The sequence below is a fragment of the Phyllostomus hastatus genome, unplaced genomic scaffold, assembly GCF_019186645.2.
Source record: "Phyllostomus hastatus isolate PE091 unplaced genomic scaffold, TTU_PhHast_1.1 phas_contig_1, whole genome shotgun sequence".
In the NCBI taxonomy this organism is placed as follows: Eukaryota; Metazoa; Chordata; class Mammalia; order Chiroptera; family Phyllostomidae; genus Phyllostomus; species Phyllostomus hastatus.
Window position 1 is genome coordinate 27269397 of NW_025333498.1, and position 22980 is coordinate 27292376.

General features: G+C 37.2%; 1 protein-coding gene across 1 annotated transcript in view; it reads left to right on the plus strand.

Moving 5' to 3' along the window:
• LOC123833266 (fibroblast activation protein alpha) overlaps window positions 1-22980 on the plus strand; it is a 72943-nt gene that overhangs the window by 42251 nt on the left and 7712 nt on the right. The window contains 6 exon segments of the mRNA XM_045861421.1: window positions 1678-1802; window positions 6947-6994; window positions 12397-12495; window positions 12826-12895; window positions 13631-13825; window positions 18533-18587. Coding sequence (XP_045717377.1) covers window positions 1678-1802; window positions 6947-6994; window positions 12397-12495; window positions 12826-12895; window positions 13631-13825; window positions 18533-18587 — 592 coding nt within the window.

A 22980-nucleotide genomic window follows, 5' to 3' on the forward strand; every position in this document is an offset into this window, starting at 1 on the left:
TTTATGCCAACTAACTTGAGTATTTTCATATATTGATATTTGAATGAAAATATGTCATAGCCCTCAGGATAGATAGAATATTTGTAAAAAGCCTAAAATGTAGTAAAAAGCCTAAGATGTAATAGGAATAATTTATGAATTAAGACAAAATATTCAGAGAATGTTGTATACGACATTAGTATAAAGTTATATACCCCCAAGACATTAGCAATTCAAATGTTTGTTTTCAAAAAGAAAAACCAAGAAATCCTAATGCAGATATAAACACAATGCTAAATAATTTAACTAAATTTATAGTTAATGAGGACATTTAGTCACACACCTTTATTAAGTACCTACTGTATTCATTCTTGTACATGTGATTTCTTTTAACATCATTTACTTTGGCTACTATGATTGGAAGGAATGAATCTCTCTGTTCCTAAATTAGTGTTTAAGTTAGTCCAGGCATCCCCTTGGTGATTAGAATAGTGCCCCCAACAGCCTTTTCTGAGTGAGGAAATAAAAACAATAGTCACTGTATGCTGGTAGTCTACTACTTGCCAAGTACATTTTTATCTGCTTTATATTTTTTATTTTATTCCTACAACAACTCTGTGAGGCAAGTGGTATTGCTGGAGCCAGGATTTGTACCTGGACATGCTGCCCTTGACCTTCTACTGTTAACAGCCTACTTAACATTTCCAAGATCATACCAAACTATGAACATGAATATTAACTATAATTGAGGAAATAAGACAAGCTCACCCTGCTACATTCCTCTGTTTCTCCTTGGATCATAGCTCCTTTTCTGTTGGGGAGAATTTGTCTATGAAGCTAGTAAAGTCTCTGACCACCCCCTACTCAACACAAGGTCAGGGACAGCAGCAGAGGGAAGACAAGGTCAGGAACTGCAGGGGTCACAGGTAATCTTACCATCTGTACTGTGTTCCTGACCCTGCTCCCATTCTGGCATAATACCACCTAGTCTGCCCCAAATGAGATTCTAATTCTGATATGATCTGGAAGTCTGTGTGTTAAAGCCAATCACTGTATTCAGGAACCACGCAGACAGCTCTGCTGAGAAGAGAGTGGGCCCAGCGTGGTAGGTACAGGTTGACTTGTGCAGAAGTGTGCCGAGGGAGTATTCCCAGGAAGAGCTTCCGCAAGCCCACATTTCCTGCCCAGTGGAATGAAAGGCACAGAAAACACATAAACTGTGGTTTCTTATTTCCAATTTGCTTATTAGTAATTTCTCCTTCCAGTTATATGATAAAAACAAGGACCCATTTCTTGGTGAAACCACCAGATTCTCCTTGTATGTTTTGCTGGTGGGAATACAAGAACAGAAATGGGAAGATGAGGAACCACACATTCCCAAGCACTTTGTAAAGTGTAAGATATTAATGGCTATGAGAAGTGATTACCTCATATCCATTTGAGGTGTTAGGTATTTCTCTCACCCCAGGAAAATTACAGAGGGCTCCTCCCTCAAGGCTAGTGCCTATTCAAGCAAAAATTGAAAATGAGACTACACCAAAATACTAAGAAGTTAACTTTACTTTAAATGACATTGGCACCAGAGAGAATAGAGTGGTTTGATGTCAATATGTAAATCAGTCATTTTATAGGGAGTGGTACATTTTGATAAACACGATCTCAAATTTCAGACTTCGTTTTATTTTTATTTTTCTCTAGAATTAGCATTGGAAGCCATCCTCCAAGCAAGAAGTGTATTACTTGCCATCTAAGGCAAGAAAGGTGCCAATATTACACAGCAAGTTTCAGTGATTACTCCAAGTACTATGCACTCGTCTGCTATGGTAGGTAATGGACTTAACACAAGCCTAACCACTTCACTGCTGCTGTGCTCATCTTTGTTACCACCATTTGATCAATCCAATCCTCAGCTACAGATTATTAAGCACTTGCTGTGTGTGAGGATCTTATCTACATAGATAAGATATCTATGTTATCTAATGCTTATGGGAAAAATAAAAGAAAGATAAGGAAGCATTAACATAGTCTTTTTTTGCAGCTGAGAACACCAAGTAACTTGCCAAAGGTCCTCATTCTGATAAGCATCGGAACCAGGATGGGAACAAGGGTCTGTTGATGTAAATCCCAACCTCTTACCCACCACAGTGCCATAGCTCCATGAGGTTGAATGCAAGCACTACCCACCAGCTATCACAGCAGGATTTGAAAAATATCATAAAAGGAAGCATCCTCTGATAAAATGGTTTCTGGTTTTCTGCCACTTGCCTGGAGAAATGCCAAACTCTTACGGTCAGGGGAAAGAACAATGGCCTAGAAACCTGAGGCTCTTCCCTTGGAGGCCAGTAATTCTTTAAAGTATAGTTTCAACGGGGATGTAAAATGAACTTTTGTTACCTAGTTTGTCTTTTCTAAATTTGGGAAACATAATAAGTATTCATTTAAATATTTTAATAATCATAGGTAATACATTATACATTTCCAGCTTACTTAGGCCATGTGAATAATTTCTATCCAAATACTTTTATTTTATGCATAAAATTTTATTTATATCTTGAATATGGTGCAAGCAATAAAATAGGATAGGGTAGGTGATGGATAGATTGAAGAGCTACGTTGGTGTCTTGGGAATTTAGAAAATAGACCTGGGAAATAGCTAGTCCTTGATTCTCTGTTCTGTTCCCCAGTTAATTCCTGAGTTTCCCTGGTGGGGGACAGAAAACAGAGGAGGTTATTACAAAATGCCTGCCACTCTCCTAGTTCTGGTTTCACCTCCCCATGTAGGGGTGGGCTACTCAGAGCACAAATGGAATCTTTGACTGATTGAGGTCTCTGCCTAGTTGCCAAGGACCCTGAGGTGCCCTTTCCTTCCCAGAAGGAAGGTCACCCTGGCCTCACACTTCTCTCACCTCAACCACTTGGCTCCAGAACCTGTGCCACAGCTCAGTTGACTACATGGAAATGAATAAGCATTTTGACCCAAATACTTCTTCAAGAAGTCAGTTTAATACAACAGTTTCATACAATGTTTGGTCAATGGCACCTTTGAAGAGTCAAGAGATTGTTGTTTGTGACCATATGTGTGACTATGGCATTTACAGGTATACATTAAATGTCCTCTCAAGTTATATGCAACATTTTTCAACTCAAGCTATGTATTTATGCAACATATATTGAAAGCTTACATGCCAGAGTTACAGTATCATTGAACTATCTGTACTGAGTCATCTTTCTTCTTCTGGAGGCACAGTCTGCTTTCTTTTAATCTCTATAATCATAAAGTCAAGAAGAACAGCTAGTACATAATAGACATTGAATGCTTGCTGAATGAACATAAGTGCTAGAAAGATCCAAGCATTGCTGCCTTTTGCAAAGTCTACCAAATAACTCATTCTTATGCTGATATATGTACTGGTAAAGACAACAATGGTATATATATTTACATATATGAGATCTGCCCAGAAGGTGTCCAGAAGTTATCCAGCCAAGTACTATGAAAAATAGGGACATTTATTGAAGAAGATACAAGATACAAGAAACACTGTACAGTGGACAGTGATGCCTCAGTCCCCTTCAAAGTAGGCACCTTGGGACCTCACACAGTTCTCCCAGTCGCCACCAGCTGCCCCGTTGTATTTTCCTGAATACCAAGAGATTTCATCAACAGTCTGAAATCTCTTCCCTTTCAAAGTGATCTTAGTTTTTGTAAAATCCAGAAGTTGCAAAGCCCCAAATCTGGGCTGTAGAGGGGCTGAGTCACCTGGACGTTTTGATGTTTCACCAAAAAACTCTGCATCAGACATGATGAAAGAGTGGGCATGTTGTCATAATGAAGCTGCCAATCAGCAATTGCCCATAGCTTCAGCCTTCTCAATCATATGAATAGTTTCTGTGGATAAATGTTCAAGCTTAACACAAAATTTGATGCAAATTTGTTGCTCCACTTGCTCAGCCATTTTGAACGCAATGGCCACACAGTACACACGCTCACTCAACTGCATCTACCATCCCCACTGACTAGTACAGTGAAGTTGTCATTGTTCACACATGTACATTCCAGTCCACTGTCCTTGGCTGCCAGGTTACATCTATGTCATACAACCTGTTTTTGTTATATTAACAATGGCTGGACTTTTTCTGGACAGACATGGTCGCAAAGACTAAGCTCTAATCAAAAGTTGGTGGAAGAGTCCTTTCCAGAACTTGAATTGCCTGACTTTTCCACATTCACTCTTGCTTGGCAGTATGGTAATTTCCCATTTAGCAAAAAATATACTGTGTGGGAAGCATCACTTCGTCTGGTGTTTTTGAAGCTCCAGTAAAATGAGTCACTGCACCATCATAAGAAAAACCTTGAAATCTTTCCCTTTAGGATTAAGAGTAAAACCTCATTATGTAACATCAAACTCTCTGAGAGATGGTGAGTAAATCCCAGATAATAGGTTTAAAATAGGTGAAATCATATTTATGATACTGATGGAACAAAAGGAATGCAAAGGAGGAATGCTCAACAACTGATGCTTACTCCATGAGGATTATACTTTGAGGATGTTTGTGTCAAGGGCAGTCAGTCATTAGTGTGCCTTGTAGTTTGGGCAAAAAAAGATATGCCAGTTCTCACTTCTGGAACTGCACACCCATGAAAATTCCATAGGGCGGATGCTGATTGCCTGAAGTCAAGAAATCCAGATTCATGTCTCATTTCCTTACATCCTGACCAAAAATATAATGTGTGCTTGTTCCTTTTAATAACTTCGAAGAAAAGCAGAACAAAATAAAAATCTCTGAAATGAAATTCTATAAAATTCTGAAACTCCACACAATAAAAAAACTGTTGTTTTTTGAGGGATCTTAATAAACAATAGCCCTTCTCCTTGCTCCCAAGTTGGACTGAGATGTCAGGAAAGAAATCAAAATATTAGCTTTATTACCTGCAAAGGTTAGTTGGAAAACGTGGCTAAGGTGTGCAGCTTCCTGATCTCACACCCCGGAATCAAGGTTACTCACGTAAATGTGAGTACAACTGGATGGCTGCTAGCTTCTCCCAGGGCTATGGCACTGCCCCACGTCAAGCACCAAGCAACAGCTCCAAAGCATGTTGCTGCAGGCAGAAAAATGCAAAGAACTGGGCAAAACATGGAGTTACTTATGCCCTGGTCTTCTCAGGTCTCACCAAATAGGTCATTTCCCTTTGTTGTTTGGGACCAAGGATGCCAGTCTAATGCCACTCCTTCCACAAAGAAAGAAGCAGGCTTCTGAAGGAGGGAAATGTATCTCTGCCCCAGCCTCCATGTTTATTGCTTTTAAGCCACTGACCACCTCAGCAAATTTATCCTTTAAAAGTATATTTCCTTTAAGTATACATATCCTTTAAAAGTATATTTTCTGTTATTTTATTCTACAGTTCAAGTAAGTGACATGGTGTTTAACGATTTATAGATCTTGTTTAAATAGCCAGTTTCTACACAGAGAACCTGAATTCCTTGTTGGAATATGTGGTGGACACTGGGGTGCCACCCAGACCTCCGGGCTTCAGGACTGAATCACTCATTTCTCCAGCTGCTTAGAAGGCTGGTATCTGACAGCTCACAGCCCCCCCCCCCCCGCCCGCCCAGAACCCCACCGCCACCCCCTGGGGATTGCTCCCAACCCAGGCACATCTGATGACTGCTCCATTATTCAGTATAAAAGCCAGCCCCATGGACCCCATTCAAGACAACTCTGTGAGCCATCCAGTTCCAGAGCTCTCCTTGGGGCTGGCTGAGGTCTCCATTGTGACTGCACGAAAACCTACCTTCCCTTGCTGCCCCAACTTCCCTCTCCTCCCCCACAGGTGTGTACTCAAATACCAGCCCCCAGATAAACTTCTGGCCCACAAAACTCTTTCTGGGTCTGTTTCCTAGGGAATGTGACCTTCCACAGCATATTTCTACAGGCGACATATTCTATATAAATTTATTTCTTCATGTATTAATTACTTCAAAAAAGATGCAGGGTTCTACCTACCAATATAAACTGAACCAAGAAGACAGATTGAAAATAAAACGTGGGTATCGGTGAAGGCTACTTGATAATAAAGACACAGATAAAACTGGTCCATACAGCATGATGTCTTGCCAGAGGCCATATATCTCTGCTGCTTCTGGGATCTATCTGTGTAACTAGATCTGAACTATTCAATATCACTTTTGGAAAAGTGCACAGGCAATTCTTCTCACATCTGTTCTTTGACTGGGCTGTTCATCTTGATCTTAAGTGTTTAAATGTAACTTAAAAGGTGATGTTTACTTCTTTATGGGGGAGAAATAGCTGCAGAATTAAAAGCTGTGTTGGGTTGGCCAAAAAAATCCATTTAGTTTTTTCCATAAAATAAAATATACATTTCTCATTTTCACCAATGACTTTATTGATTTGGATATTTTGAGTATGTTAGCTATCTCCCACTATTGGCTTCTAGTGGGTAGAGGCCAGGGGTGCTGCTAAACATTTTCCAATGCATAAGACAGTGCACAGCAAAGAATTATTTGGCCAAAATGTCAATAGTACCAAGAATTCTGCAAACCACTTTGGACATGTTTCATCAGTCACAGCACCTCTCCATACATTGCACAAGTCTCTTTGTGTGTTCCAGCTGTGTTTTTACCTTTCTTAACATAATAAAGCATAATACGCTGAAAATGTTGCATATCTTCTTCCATTTTCAATATTAAAATGGTTGCACAAAAATTCACCAATTCTGATAAGTTTTTAAAATGCAGGCTGATATGGCAGTTGTCACAATATAATCTAACAAAATTGTTTTGAATGAAGTTAAAGACCACTAAGCATTACTAGAACCATCGTAAGGAAAAAACAAACAAAATTTTTGTCCAACCCAATACTTGAGCTTGATACTAGTCACAAACACTACTAGCAGTTCTCATGGAAAACCAAGTGTTATTTTAAAGCTTTGTTTTCTCTTTGTGCACAGGCCCAGGTCTCCCCATTTCTACTCTTCACGATGGCCGCACTGACCAAGGTACTCTCTATAGCACACTGTTGTCCTGTCCATGGAAAGAAACCCTTAAGTTTCACACACTATACCAGGGGAAGCAAGAGAGTTTCCCCACACCAATAAGGGGAGGATATCCTGTTATCACACAGCTTATTATTTATAGCTTATTATTATACAGAGTTGAATATTCATTGAGTCAAACCACATCATATGAAATTCAGTAATTATTTGCAGTAAGAACCTGGTATAACACAAATGAGTTATATCAGAGGGGTTAATTCTATCTTCCCCAATCAGCTTTATAAGAAGCACAGAAGCTTAGAATTGGAAGGAAACTTAGGATATTTAGCACAACCTCCCTCCCCCCTTTTTTGTAACGTCTCAAACTGGAGATAAATTCCAGATATAACTCCAGTTCAAAGCAGAAGGTGATATCATGCTAGCTTTTTTGTTTTAACAGCTACGTCACACTGTTGCCACATATGAAAGCCCTGCAATTTGGAGGCTCTTTCTATTTTCAACTGCTAGCAAGATAGTCCTTGTCCAGCCCATAATTGTAATATTGGTTCAAAATAGTTCACAGATCAATGATCACCGTTTTTGTTCCCAACAGTGTTATTTAAGTGTAATTGACCTGAAACCCTTCCTGAGCTTCTCCATTATCTTTTGATGTACTATTAAACAATGTTATAGCATCAAAGTTGGTGGGGACTAGGGATAATGAGGGACTTCAGCACAATTTTGGTAACAGGTCAGGCCACTGCTTTGAGATGTGTTTGGCAGCCAGCTCAATGACTCAAAGAGAAGTGAAAATAAGGTAATGAGGAAAACAGAGTCAGTTCAGTACCTCTGGACAGAATAGGCATTGTAATAATGAGATTGTGAATTTAGTTTCATTTTGAAGTTTTTTTTCTTTTCTTTTTTTACTTTGGGTCTAATACTAAAATACTTTTAAGAATAACAGATTGTATTTCTTAGTTTGGCTCATTTCAATCTTCAGAACTTTTAAGGCAGTTGTACTTTCAAATCTGTAACTCCTTGTTTTAATGGAAGTTGCCATAAATGTACAATTCCCATTTTTCCATGACTGCAGAATAAAGGTCGGCTTCCCTTTTCCCAGACAGCAATTTCTGTAGGTCTTACAAAACTTTAATACTTTACCTAATATTTACAAATATACATAGTATGTATTTATAGGTTTTCTAACTCACAAAATAGAGTGCACATTTTTTAGAGTACAGTTCTGCAAACTTGTCTAATGGTGAAATTCTCCAGAGATATTTATTATAAATGTTCTGAGACTCTTTCCAGAAATTTCAATTAACTAGACCCTGGATTAGGTTGATTAGGTTAGGTAAACTATAGTTTTAATAAATTTCTAGACAAATTTTAGAGTTGCATTTTACAGCAGATGCTGTGTCTTCTATTTATTTGTAATTTTTTTCACCCATTTTTCCATTGTATTTGGTGCCAGAAATCTCTGTGCAACAGATTTTTATTAAACACATCTCACATTAAATCAGACACTGTGCTGGATAATAGATCCTTAAAATGAATTAATGCTGGGTCAGATATGGCTTCAGTCCTCAAGGAGAATACAGATCAATGGGGAATGTAAATGTGTTAATGGACAATTACAACACAGGGGGTAGTGTACTAAGGTGGGGAAATAGAGCACAGAAAGCACATAAACAGGGCAGATCATCTGGGTTTCTGGGTTAGGAGGTGTTTCTCAATGACAGCTACATCAGACTGGTGACTCATGAATATGAAGGAGGGATTGGTGCTGCTTGGATATCTGGCTTAGTCAGTGGAATGATATTGATGTTTTTATGGAAATGGGGGACTCTCAGTGGACAGAACACTTTGGGGAAGATGACAAATGTTTTGTATGTTGAGTTTGAAGTACTGATGGGATATCCAAGTGGAGCTGTCCTGAATAGTTTTGGATCTGGATGTTGGAGGATTGGTTTGGGCAGAAGATGATGATCAAGAAGTCATTCATTGTATGGACATAAATGGCATAGTTACTACAGCCACGGGAGTGGATGTGGCAGCACAAGGGGAAAAATGAGGGTGGGCCGAGCTAGTTGACAGTGAGCCTAGACTTACAACCATGTGGAACACCAACATGAGAAGTGGAAAGAGAAAAAATAAATCTGTAAAGGAGACCAAGAGGGAACAAAAGAAGGAGGACAACCTTAAGAGTATGCTGTCATGAAGAACAGGGCAGGAGAGGATCTGCGTCAAGTGCTACAGAGAGCGAGGTGAGGCCTGCTTTAAATCCATGCACTTAGAGGCAGGGAGATTAGCAGTGGCTTGATCAGAGCTGTTTCAGTGCAACAATGGAAGTGGAAGGCAGATTGAAGTAAATTCAGGCCTGTGTCGGTGGTAAATAAAAAGAGACAGTATTTCCAATAGGTCCCACTGATGAGAGAGAAAGGATTGATAAAGGTTTGTTTTTCAAAGATGATAAACATTTGAGCATGGTTAAGTGTTGATGGAAGAAATTAGACCCAAAGGGGGAGAACACATACAGGACGGAGGTCCCTAAGAAGTTGGAAAAAGATGAAGTCCATAGACAGGTGAGGGGATTAATGTCTGGTATTCTGATGAAAGAGAATGAAGAATTATTATGTAATTGGATGAAAGTTTGAAGACATTGCAAAAAACAGTACAACGGCTTCACTTTCTTTGCAAACTGGGTAAGGCCATTTGAAAACAACAGATAGTACTTGAACCAGATGCTGTAGAAACTCAGAAGAGTTGCCACTTGACATTGAGGGCCCGGCTGAGGATTAGTTGCTTCAGGCACAGCAGGTGCTCATTAAAATTACCCGACTGATGGAATGACCTCATTTATCAGCTTTTTTTAAAACAAATTCTTCACATAATTTAATTAATGGGCAAATGTGGTAGTTAATATGATTTAAACAAAAATCTAATACATGATCCATCATTCTTACCATTTAATTTCATCATAATCAAAAACCTACAAATGTATAGAGAAGACATACTACGTGTCAGGTACTGGGTACCAAGGATCCTGGGTGCTGCATAAACATAGAGTGAAACAAGGTAAAAGGTGCAGCTGGGATGGTGACATGCCTTTGCCAGATTATAGGCTTTAAATGCAAAAACCACATCGAGGAGCCCAGTCACCACCCCTCCTCTTCTAACAGTCCTATGAAATTCCATTTGCTCCAAGGGATGAAAAAAAATGCCCACTTATCACTTATAAAAATGCAACCTCAGACTGTAGAAACATTAGCAAATTTTTAAATTAAATCTGTTATTTCAGTAAGTTATGAATCAGAAAAGTTCAATAGCTAGGAACAGAATGGAGAAGAAATCAAAGTCAAAGCCACCTGGAAACACCTGTTTGTTGTCTCCAACTAACCTGTTGGAAAAATGATGATAGTAGTAATACATGAATAAATAATGAAGGCACACTGTGTGTTTGCTTCACATAGGATTCCTGTTATCCATGAAATCTTGACATATAAAACCCACAACAGGAGAATTAAGAGTAGGCTTCGTTGTACTCAAAATTGTGTGTATTCCTTTTATGTGTTGATTGATTTGCTTTTAACTTTTAAGATGACACAAGCATTTCTTTCCTGGTGGGTTAGCCAAAGTTAAAACAAAATTTATGTATCTTTTACAGCTTATGAATAGGGAACTCCCCTAAAGAACAGAATTATCTTGTAAAGTCTTATAATACAGATCCCCCCCTCCCCAGGTGAGTTTCTAGGAACCCATCTGGTATTGTGAGAGGCTGCATTCAGCTTCAGTGAATTCTGGGGGAAGACTCTTTCAGTGCGTTTGCCCATTTCATGATGGGTGATTTTTGAGTACACCTGCCCACACTGTGCTGAGTGTTCAGCAGTTTTTAAGCAAAAATGGCATGATCCCCTATCCCACTCTGCCTATTCACCAGATCTCACCCCAAGCAACATTTTTTTTTTGTTTCTCCGGATGAAATAAGTCCTCAAAGGGAAACATTCAGCCTATGTGGAAGAGGTGAAACAAAAAATGGCAGGAGCACTTAAAGGCATCAAAATCAACAAGTTTAAAAACTGTTTTGAGCAGAGGAAAAAGATGTCTGGATAGGTAAATTGCATCAAGTGGAGAGCACTTTGAAGGTGACTGAAGTTTAAACATGTAAGAATAAATGCACAGTTTTTTATAAGTAAATTCTGGGTTATTTTTGGGTCTCCCCTCATATACCCAAAACATCTATAATTGTTCTAAAATTAAATATAACATATTAGAATACAATGCCATGAGTATATGAAAACTGAGAGTTGTAAGGGAAGTGGTTTGGCAAACATAGTGTAGTTCCAAGTCCTCTTCTAGCTCCCCATCTTCAAGGATTACTTTTTCAAAAAAAATCACAAAAATAAGCCCACAGAATGTCTTTTGTAGGAACCTCTGTATTTCAGAAATCATTCAGACCCTCTTTTAAAAAATAAAGCTACAAGCTATACGTATTATATGAAAGCCTAACTTTGCTCTAGCAGATCCTTGGTATTGCTCCCAGTTCAGAATAAAACTTACGAAAAGCCCTCTATTGCTAGAAACTTGATCTACAACATCACAAGATAAATGGGTTTTTTTAGTTTCAAAGTTTAAAGTGTGAGACATAACTAAGATGAAATATAAACAGCTGTTTTTAGAGGATCTTTTAAGATGAAAGACAAAAAGAGATCATAGTGTGTATATATTGTTGTTTTACTAAGATATATAACTACTATGAGAGAAAGAATTTGAAGAAATAGGATACACAGTAATTTAATACAAAAAGGAAGAATATCCTATATTAATCAAATACAGAAGGAAAGAGTTAACAAAGAAATAGATATTTTAAAAAACAAGAATGTATTTGAATTCACACACTAGAAATTTTAAAACATTTTTATAACTACTTAAATAATTACTTTAAATTTGAGATTTCAGAAATATAGATATTACTTCTACGTTTTTTAGTGAATGATAAAAATAAATGTCATCTACTCAGGTCATAACTTCACATTAAAAAAGAAAAGTTGGAGATAAGGAAATATGGTGTAATAAACATTCCTGAGGTGTGATTCTGCTCAAAATGTGTTTTGATTCTATGAAAATCAGTTTAGGGCATAATGATTGCTGTCCTTCAGAAGTTCATACCTGTTTTAAAGGCTGGATTAAAAATAAGCTTGCCAATATGAAATTCTTTAAGAAATCCTTATGTAGATTAAGTTTCATCTGTGAGGTGGGGAGGTGGGGCTGGGTAAGTCAGGGGAAAGTTGTGGTGGAAAAATGGGGATAACTGTACTTGAACAACAATGAAAAAATAAAAATAAACCCAAAGGAACTCTTGGAAAGGGAATTTTCTCATGGAAATGCTACTAATTAAAAATGAACATTTTATTTTATTTTTTAAGAAATTAAAATCTTGGAAGAAAACAAGGAATTGGAAAATGCTTTGAGAAATATCCAGCTGCCTAAAGAGGAAATAAAGAAACTTGAAGTCAATGAAATTAGTAAGATCTTTAAAAACTTCTCTTTTATAGACATGAAGTTGAGCACTTACCTACCTTGCTTTAAAAAATGATAGGATAAATTTTATAGTTCAAATCTTATAATATTATGGGATATACTTTCAATTTTAGAAAATGTGTGTCTAGAAAAACAATAATTCAAGATTTCTAGTAATTCCTATATTAGAAAAAACATAAAAATCAATTTAAAACATATTTTTGATGAATAGTTTACTAGTGATAAATTAATTTTATGCTATTCATGTTATTAAAGAAAGTAAATAATGCTATGAGTATAGTGGAATAAAGATTTTTCTCCTTTTTTTCCCTAAGCTTTATGGTACAAGATGATTCTTCCTCCTCAGTTTGACAGTTCAAAGAAGTACCCCTTGCTAATTCAAGTGTATGTAATATTTTCTTTGGTGTAAAAAGTATTTCCTGAAAATATGTTGGATTAAATACACATTTATGAGATAGAATGAACCACTCTCCTTAGTAACATTTCCTATTGATGCTGTTTTATATATTCTTCGACTAATAAGAGTAAATAAAATATGGCTATTTAAATAGACTGAGGAAGTTTGGGACTTTAAATGGACTTGCTTACATTTGCTGTGTTGGATTTCCTTTGTATGGCAAATTGCCGAATGTGTCAGAATACCTTTGAGATAAATTGCAGCCAAAAAAAATATTGTAAATCATCTTAGCATCTTATGTAATTGAGTTTGAAATGAAATAAGGGAATGGAATACATTTAGTGGAATCACACCCAAAATCAGTGCTGACCTACACACAATTTGCTTAAAACACCATGCATTTTTTTTTAGTATATCTTATGTCTGCTTTTAGCAAGTGGCAGGTGGCAGAAATGACGAAAAACCCACACATATTCCTTGAAATGCCAACCCTAGATGTATCCGTTTTGGGGAATAGGAGAGGCTGTGTCCCAAAACAACTTCCTTGTAGCAAACCTCTGGGAAAAGCCTGGTCCTCTCTTGATTTTGAGCCAATTCTAATGCCACTGTTATTGAAATTTTATCATACAAATGTACTGGGAAATATGAAAGGCATTTCTTGGCCATGATGGGAAGTCGAGTTTTACAAAAGAATCAGAGATTCTCTCTTTCCTTTTCTTTAGGTATGGTGGTCCCTGCAGTCAGAGTGTAAGGTCTGTATTTGCTATTAGTTGGATATCTTATCTCGCAAGTAAGGAAGGGATAGTCATTGCCTTGGTGGATGGTCGAGGAACAGCTTTCCAAGGTGACAAACACCTGTACGCAGTATATCGAAAGCTGGGTGTTTATGAAGTTGAGGACCAGATCACAGCTGTCAGGTGAGCACCTGTCATTCAAGCAGAAATTGATGTGCAACAGAAGTTATGGGCTTAATTCTTTTTGTCTATTTTTATAATGTCTATTTTTCCAACTTCATCTAAAGCTATTATTAATCTTAAAGGAAGATTTTTGTCCAATATGAGAAAAAAATATTCATGGAAGAGAGCTGATAAATGTGTAGAAAAATGATTTATAGTGATAAGTGACAAATATTCTTTTTCAATATTTGTCATTCTAATAACATTTCATTTATTAATGTGGTTCATAATTAGCAGAAAAATTTGTATAGCTGTAGGGATAGTCTGTAGAAAACCAGACAGCTGAATTTGCTCAAGTATTGTGGATTCTACCTCGCAAATTTAGGAATAGGTCAAGATTTCATTGGCACTATGTACTGGTAGATTTTAAGCATTTATTTGTAATTAAATAAGCTGTGAAGCTCGGTTGTGTTAGCATGAAAGTGTTTCTTTATTTTCGCTTGACAAAAAGTTTATTTTACATTGTAGAAATTGTATTATGAAAACATTTAGAGAAAAGACAGATTAAGAATCCGAGTTTTACTTCCCAACTACATTCTCAACCACAATCTATGGCTCAATCATCTTTTCCTAAAAAAAATAGTCACCAAATTGTTGCTTATTTGAAAACACTTTTCAGGATTTTCTGGATAGTTCTCTATAGTTGTCAGGTTTCTGTTATTATGGTGTAAGTAGATGAAGTTGGCGAACAGTAGTTTAAAAATGTAAAAGCTGACACAGGCTGACGGCACCCAGTCCTGGGTGTGTGTGCATGACAGCCAGAGGTCAGACACTGTGTCACACCAAATAGTGATTCAGAAAATTCATTAACACATTTCCTTTATCATCTTAATGTTATTAATAGTTAATTGATTTTATTCAGCATCTACAACACAGATTGTATTTAACATCTAGGAGCCAGGCCCAGACAACACTTTTCTGTATTTTGTCTGTAATTAAAGCAGAAAAGTTTAGACTCACAAGTAATTATTTTTTGAATAGAAAAGTAATCATAACCCATATGTTTGCAATTTTTTCTTCCACTCTGTGAACAGTAATACACACAAAAATGGATTAAAAACAGACTATTTGAGTAAAATCTTACAAATCAATAAGTAGATTATCAAATAACACTACACAAATCTGTGGACATCATTCATGCCTAAGTTGTAGGAAGTTTCATCTATTTTACTAGTTCATATTATTGACCTTTCTACTATTAACTCTGGGAGCATCTTCTGCCTGACAGAGAGAAGTAGGATAGTTAAAAAAAAAAACTCCACGGGGAGATCAGTTTCTCATATAAAAACTGCGGTGTGCCTTAATGTTAACACAATTGTCAGCATTATAGACTGAATTCTTTGAAGAGTTTTATTTGGTGCTGCAGACAAACCTTTTTGTATTTAAGCCATACAATAAACACCAAAGACATGTAAATCCCAGGACTACTTCAAAAGACAGAGATGTAAATTATGAGTCATTTATAATTTAGTTAGATATTTTCCAAAATTAATAGAGCTAAAAAGTGGTTTGTTTTGGCATTGGTTATCAATCTCACGAGCATCACCATTCATCACCACAACCTAGCAATAACAACCAAAGACAGCATTATATTCTTGCCCATTTATTTGCCACCAGAAGTACAGCATTCAAATTTAAGAATATCTGAAAAACAGAAAAGATAGCTTCTTAGTGCGTTCCTTAGATGGGATGAAAATTTAAACCTGAAGCCATTCTATAAACCTTAACAAAAATTGTTATTTCTGATGTTCAACATATAGCAAAGAAAGCCACAAATTTTCCTGATTTTCACAATGACTTAAATGCCTTAGGCATTTAGCACTGAAGATGGACCAGAGACGTTACTTGGCTACCTTTATCTTCAGTGAGCCGTTTTTAGAATGGAACCTAAAGAAGGTCTCCTGCTACAAATCAGGCATATCTTCACTCATTTACTCAGCCTTTCAACAATATCAAATACTCATGCCCACCATTGCAATACACTTTGTATAAAATTGTCCAGATTTCAATCCCTATTTTCAATGTACTTACAATCTTTGTAAAGTGGAAACCACCTACGCTCTAAAGGGACAGCATTGCTGTTTGATAAAACTTTCAGTAAGCATCCTAGTGGGCAAGGGGCAGCTGAGTGGCCCATGCAAGGGACATATGCAACAATGGAGATGCCAGTTGGGGCTATCCTTGGTTTTGTGAAAGTGAAAAGGAAGGCTTGAAGCCCAATGCTTTGAGAAAACAAGCTAAAAAGGGTAGATTTATGAGGACAATCCTGGGAATAACTCAGGCACATGACTACCCCAGAGGTGTTTTAAGAATCTGACACTGAATGTCTGACCTAGGGAACTGGGATTTTAATCTCTCTGTCAGAGCTGTCAAATTACCACCCACCCTGCAAAAAAAGGAAATTTGTCCCTGTGAATCTCTTATAAAATTCAATCTGGATAAATTTTTTATATACTAAAAGAAAATCATATATACATGTTTGGAAATAACAGTAAATACTGGTTAGGGTCAATAAATAGATTCAAAGGAAAGCAGAAAAAATACAAAATAAACCATACAACCTCACAACTTTTAACTATACAAAATAAATCTTTCAAAGCAGATGCTTGTGAGGTCAAAGAATGACTGAAACTAGAACCTGCTTTCTTCGAGGTGCTCTGTAGATGTTACATATGTAAGAGACACAAAACTCCACTGATAATAGAGTAAATTTTGCTCATTTGGAGGGTATTTGGCATTTTTGACATTCTCACAATTTTGAAATTTTGTATAACTTAAGGGTTAATGGTAAGGAGGAATTATATGATAAAAATACATTATATCATACTGTTATACATGTTACCAATAAGAACATTTCCAAAACAGAATAACAACTAGAATTGTAAGTTGACCTTTGGTCTAGGGCCATTTTTATGAGAGAAAAGTTGTAAAGTTCAGTCCAGCATTCTCAATTAGAAAAACATGCTTTTTCATTTGCTACTAACATTTTGTTGATTTAACCACATTATCAACAGTATTTCTGATAACCCTCATGGAAGCTCTTCAGAATTTGGAAGTAAATTTTATAGAGTCTTGTTGGTCTCAATGTGCTCAGATTATCTAGGTAACCTTTAACCTAGTCCTGCCACATTAAGTGTTAATGTTTCATTTCCATGTTAACTATTGTGCTATTACTTCCTGTAAATGTCATCATTTCAGAATAAACCTAGAAAGGGAGCTGTTAAGAATTTCCTGTTCCCATATATAACCTGTTACTTGCTTTTACCCTAGACGCAAGCAATATGATTGCTAGCTTCTGGGAAATCATAAAAATCACGTTTGGTTTTATGGCCCAGAACTGTCTTCAATCACTAGTGGTGAGCTGACTTTTTTAGTGAAGGAAATGCACCTTTTCCTCTTTCTTTTGGCTTTTGAAGTTTGTGGAAGAACTGCCAGAATGCCACAGTTTGCTGCACATTTTCTCACTTCACTATGAATGGCATCCACACAGGTAGCAACTCTCCATTTGCTACTGCATTTCTTCCCTGTACTCTCCAGTGTCCCTCAGAATCAGTGTTGGGCAAGCTGTGACTGACGGGGCTTCTTCCCATCTGTTTGTCCCGGGCATTTGCCCAACTCTACGCATTGGAGATGTACACGTCGAATCGATGCAGTGAGCAAAATGGTCACTGTAGGAAACTCAGTTTTCCAACTAATGAAAATCACTGCATCCTGCTTTAGGAGAAGAATCAGAAAGAGCATTAACATAACTGAAAGGAACAAAAAAGTTGTATTTTTCTGGGATTGTCCAGAAAGCGTTGACTGCTCCCCTCCATCCTGTACTGCCCTCTGCAATGGCTCCTCCAGTTGTTTTTTTCATCCACTGCTTCTGTTTCTCTGAGATTCTTGAGTTTTTATCAAATTATTCCCAGAATAAATCACAATTTATAAATCACAAACACTAGCTCTCTCGAGGGAGCATGAAATAAATTAGCTTGAAACACTCTCACTCTCTCTTTTTTTGTACCAACCTTGTAAAGTTATATTTCTGAGGGCTTCCCATGGCTTTTAAAGGTTGCCCTTCAGCATGCCCCTTGCTCCTGAGCAGAGATTTATTTTCAAAATAGTGTTCAAATGGAGGCTCTGCTGTGATAGAGCTCTGCTTAATCATGTCCGTATCCCAAAAGATGCAGATCATTTTCCTTACCATGATAAATGCAGGGTGCTTAAATACGAGATGGTACAGAGATAGATATTTTTCCATGGATGAATGCAACCAACAGTGAGATGGTGATTAATATCTAAGTAAAAAGGCCGTGAGAAATTGATGAAACAAAATAGCAACAACAGAAACCTCTTTTTCTACAGCTGGAGATTTGGGAATATGGTCCTCCCATGGTGACATTACTTGTATTACTGTGAGCCACCCACACAGCTAGGATACGAGGCCTTCCAGACTGAAAAGTACTACTCAGTAGATGTACAGTAGAGTCTAGAGGATCTTTTTATCCTTTTTAGAAACATGATAATATTATTTTAATTATTTGTAAATGTAGCCTGATTATGCATGTGTTTAAACAAAGAAAATATAGCATTTTATTAAATTTTTGGATTAAATATGCTTGTGTAATGAAGTAAATGTCATGTGTACACAATTAAAATTCTAAAAATTTGTTTCTTTTACTTTAGAAAATTCATAGAAATGGGTTTCATTGATGAAAAAAGAATAGCCATATGGGGCTGGGTGAGTTGTTTTATGTGTTTTACGCCTGTTATTCAGTTCTGCAATTATCATCTTCTAAATTGTTCGCTTATAAGGTTTCTCATGAAATGTTAATGTTGGCACATAATTTAATCTGTCAATGAAAACAGTCAATTTTAATAATCTGGGCTTCAAAGTGATGGCTATAAGTTGTCCCCTTTTTTCAATTGTTTAGTTTCTTCCCTATTTAGAAAATTAATTTATAACTGACACTCTTACTTAATATTTTGGTATTAGATTATAGTATACTGAACTGAACCATGTTCATCAGAGGTTGAATTCCCTTCATTGTTTTAAGATTAATATATTTTACTTTACATTTCATCATTTTATCTTAATGAAAAGCTAAGCTAAAATTTGAAATTACAGAAACTTTCAGAATATAAATCCCCAGGATCTCTACTATGCCAGTCATATCTTGTTTGATTTGGGGGCAAAGGGGAAATCAATATTTTTTACCCAGACCTAATATTAATTTGTGCCCATCAGAGACAGAGGGAGTATTCAGTTTCCTAGTTGTAGGCCATGAATAACTGTGCGGGTCTTTAAAATACATGTTAAAAGGAAGTGGCAGAGGTTATGGGTCATGGACAATGAAGTCCCTGAAAAGGTCAGAGAAATACTGGAAAGGACTTAGATTTGCCTCCTGTAAATTATGATAATCACCCTTCAAGAAAGATTTCCTGTTTCACTTTTTGGTCTGAATTTGTACATTTGCAAGTCAATTTGAAGCCATTTGTGCTTGGGTTGTTTTTCTTGGCTGTTTTCTGTGAGCGGCCTGCACAAGACGGAAGGAATGAAGCCCAGTGTTGAAGGGAATCTGCAGAATTGGGCTCAAGTCTGAGCTCAGTGACCAGGTGAAGAGCTGTTATGAATTTGTGGAAAGTTGTTTCTTCAGGCCATTTGTTCTTTCTTAAAACTATCAAATTTAAGTATCTAAACACACTGGTGGGATTCAAAGGGAATAAATAAAACATTTCAGATAAGACCATTCCTACCATCCATTTTTAGGATGTCTCCTAAAGTAAATTCTTGAAAGATTCAAATTTCAAGCTGAACACTTACATATCATCATTAATATTTCTCTTAGAAGTTTACTTTGGTTTTATTTTAGGCTTTGAAATAACCATAAAGTGGAACTTTTAATTTCATTTCTGGAAAATTCTAAGTATTAGTTTGGCAGAGAACCATCTACATGGGGTGATTTAAGGAACCCACTCATTACCCAGAAATACATCCATCAGTATGAAATTCTTCAATAAGACATTCTCACCATGCCTGTACAAATGCTTCTGGAAGAAATAGTATATCAGGCCCCCTTTATTGTTGCCTTTCCAACATGGCAGTGGTTGTGAGGTGATCCCCAAGAGCATGTGTGGGAGAAGAAATGAGTGAACGGCTAACAGATATAACACTAGAGCAGCCCCTTAATCAGCAGGAGGACTTGGGAGGTCCTGAAGGAAAAATACCTTACTACTATCTTGTTTTTATCAGTTGTTTGAGTGTAAGACTAATACATATTTATTAATCCATCCATCTCATTGTTGACTCATTTGTTGCTTCTTCCATGTGCAAAAATTTTAGTGGCTCTTAACTTGGTCTTCTATAAGGTACTTTAAAGGATAACAAGATGAGTAAGTTATTTCCTTGGACATCTAATAGAGAGAAAGAAAGAAAGAAAGGAAAGAAAGAAAGGAAAGAAAGAAAGAAAAGAAAGAAAGAAGGAAAGAAAGAAAGAAGGAAAGAAAGAAAGAAAGAAAGAAAGAAAGAAAGAAAGAAAGAAAGAAAGAAAGAAAGAAAGAAAGAAAGGAAAGAGAGAGAGAGAGAAAGAAAGAAGGAAGGAAGGAAGGAAGGAAGGAAGGAAGGAAGGAAGGAAGGAAGGAAGGAAGGAGAAGAAAGAAAAAGAATTGCTCAGCAAATGTTCCAAGTGTGAAAAGAGATACAACTTGTGGAGAAAACCAGGGAGAAGAGTAGTTAATTCTGGCTGTGAGAGCCAAGGGGAGATTCAGAAATGAGGCAGCATTTGAGCTTGGTGACAAGGTGAGTTAAGGGGCATTCCAGGCAGAGCGAAGACCGCATTGCCTAGGTCCTAAGGTTAACAAAGAGTATGTATGGCAAATGGGGGCTCTGAGTTTGTTAGGAATGTTTGCAATTTCAGGAATAGGAGGCATATGATGAAGAAGGTGAGGCAAGTCTGGGTAAGTAGATAGCCAGATAACAGGAGTCCTTTTAGGTCATATAAGGGAGAATGAGCTTTATCCACAGCTCTGTGACATGTTTCTCTCCTCATTTTTCTATGTTCTGTGGTCTTTACACGCCATTTATTAAGTGTTGGTGTTTCTCTGGGTCTAGCCTTCACTCTCATTGTTCTTCATGTCCTTGAGGAAACCCATGTGGTTTCCAGGATAATGAAACTGCCACATCCCTGCCACTAGCCCACATGTCCTTTCTGAGCTCCACCTTTCATAGACCTACTGATCACCTCTTCCCAGCATCTTACGGGGTCCTCGAGTTTAACTTTCCCAAACTAAACTTATTATAGTCTTCTCTAAAACAAGTCCTCATCTTTATTAAGGATCTCACCACACACCTTGCCACACAAGTTATTAAGTTCAGAGCTATTTCAACTTGACCTGCTCCCTGATTCCAAACATTCTGTTGGCTAGTAAATTCTGTCAGTTCTACCTTCAAACATCAAAACCTGTTCTCACTGACATTGTCATAGTTCAGGTTTCTTCATATGTTATTTAGACCAGAGCTTCTCAAATTTGGGCTTACATGAGCATCACCTGGAGAACTTGTTAAAACGCAGTTTCCAGGGATCTACTACTTGAGATTATGAGTTGGTGCTCCAGGTGGAACACTAGGATTTGCATTTCAAACACGATCCCAGGTAAGGCCGATTCTTTTGCTCCATAGGTTGTATGGTACCAGTTTAACTCTCCCAGTTGCCTCTTAACTAGCCTCACTTCTTTGGCCTCACAAGCTCCACTATTTCTAATGAAGTTACTGTTATAGAACACAATTCTTACCAAGTTGCTTTCCTGCTTATATATTTTGCAGGGCTACACATTGACCTCAATCTAGTGCACAACACATTTCCTTGCATGCCAAACCCTTGGCATGCTGATTGCAACCTAGTTTTCCAGTCTCATCTTTCTCCCCATGCCTGCTGAATAATTCCACTTATGTCTGTGCTTCCTTGTTCCAGTGATTTTGTATATCCTGTTCCCTGCACCTGCAATGTCCATTTGGTTCTTCCATTTCCCACCTATTCCTCACGCCACAATGGAAAATTGTTACTTGCTCGTTTAGACCCAACACTGATATGACTTTTGGTGCTCCAACTGCTCTTTATAGTGCTTTTATAGAAATTGCAATGTTTTATCTTCTCTGTCTATTGGTTTTTCCCACAAAAATGCCCACTCATCAAGGGAATGGACTTTGTCTTTTTTAGCTTTCTCAAATGTTTAGCACAATACTTTGCCACATCATAAAACTATGCTGTTGTTTAAACTGAATTTATCTTTATCAGTCAGTGTTACCCTAAATGTGTTCTACTAGTTCCAAGAAATGTTTTGATAAAAGATTTTCTGCTCTAATAATTTGATAAATCATAAATTCTATATAATAGTATATATAGGTTCTTTGAAAAAGTATTAAAGAATCCTGTTGTATTTTGTCTAATACATTATTACCAAAAAGTATTCGATTCCAGCATACCTCTTTGAGAAGTGCTCTAGAACTCAACAGGGAGTGGAGTTGGTATCTTAGAAAGATACTCTTGACTACCAAGTAAAGGATGGCCTGGGGTGCAGGGAAAGAGTGGGCCAAGGAGTTAAGAGACCAGCAATACTGGCAGAAATACCACGGGCCTGAATTTAGGCAGCGAATTAAGTGATGGGAACAGGTCAGAGCTCTGAGTGTTCTTTTAGAGTGTAATAAGCAGGGACCAATGGGAAATTGGAAAGGGAGAAAATGCAAACATTGAGAGTAACCATGAGGGTTATTTAGCTAGTACTGCATTCCATATTTGGGAAGGAAATATCTGACTCCATAAAGTGTTAGGCATGTCACTGGTCTGAGAAATACACTGTAGCTTACCACACAGCACTGTTTGAAGTCAGTTGGTCAGTAAGCTGCAAATCCTACATTTTCCTCCACTATCCAGATTAAGAAGAGAAGAATAGGAATTTTTATCTTACACTTTTATTTTTTTTTCTGGCTCACACAAACCAAAGTCCTGTAGCCCTGTCTTTACCTGCTTATTAGATATCCACTATGCCTAAAAAGTGTCTTTGTGACAGTGGTATTAACTGGGTCCTTTTGTGCCTCGGAGGACATTTGGCAAAGTCTGGGGAGATTTTTGGTTGTG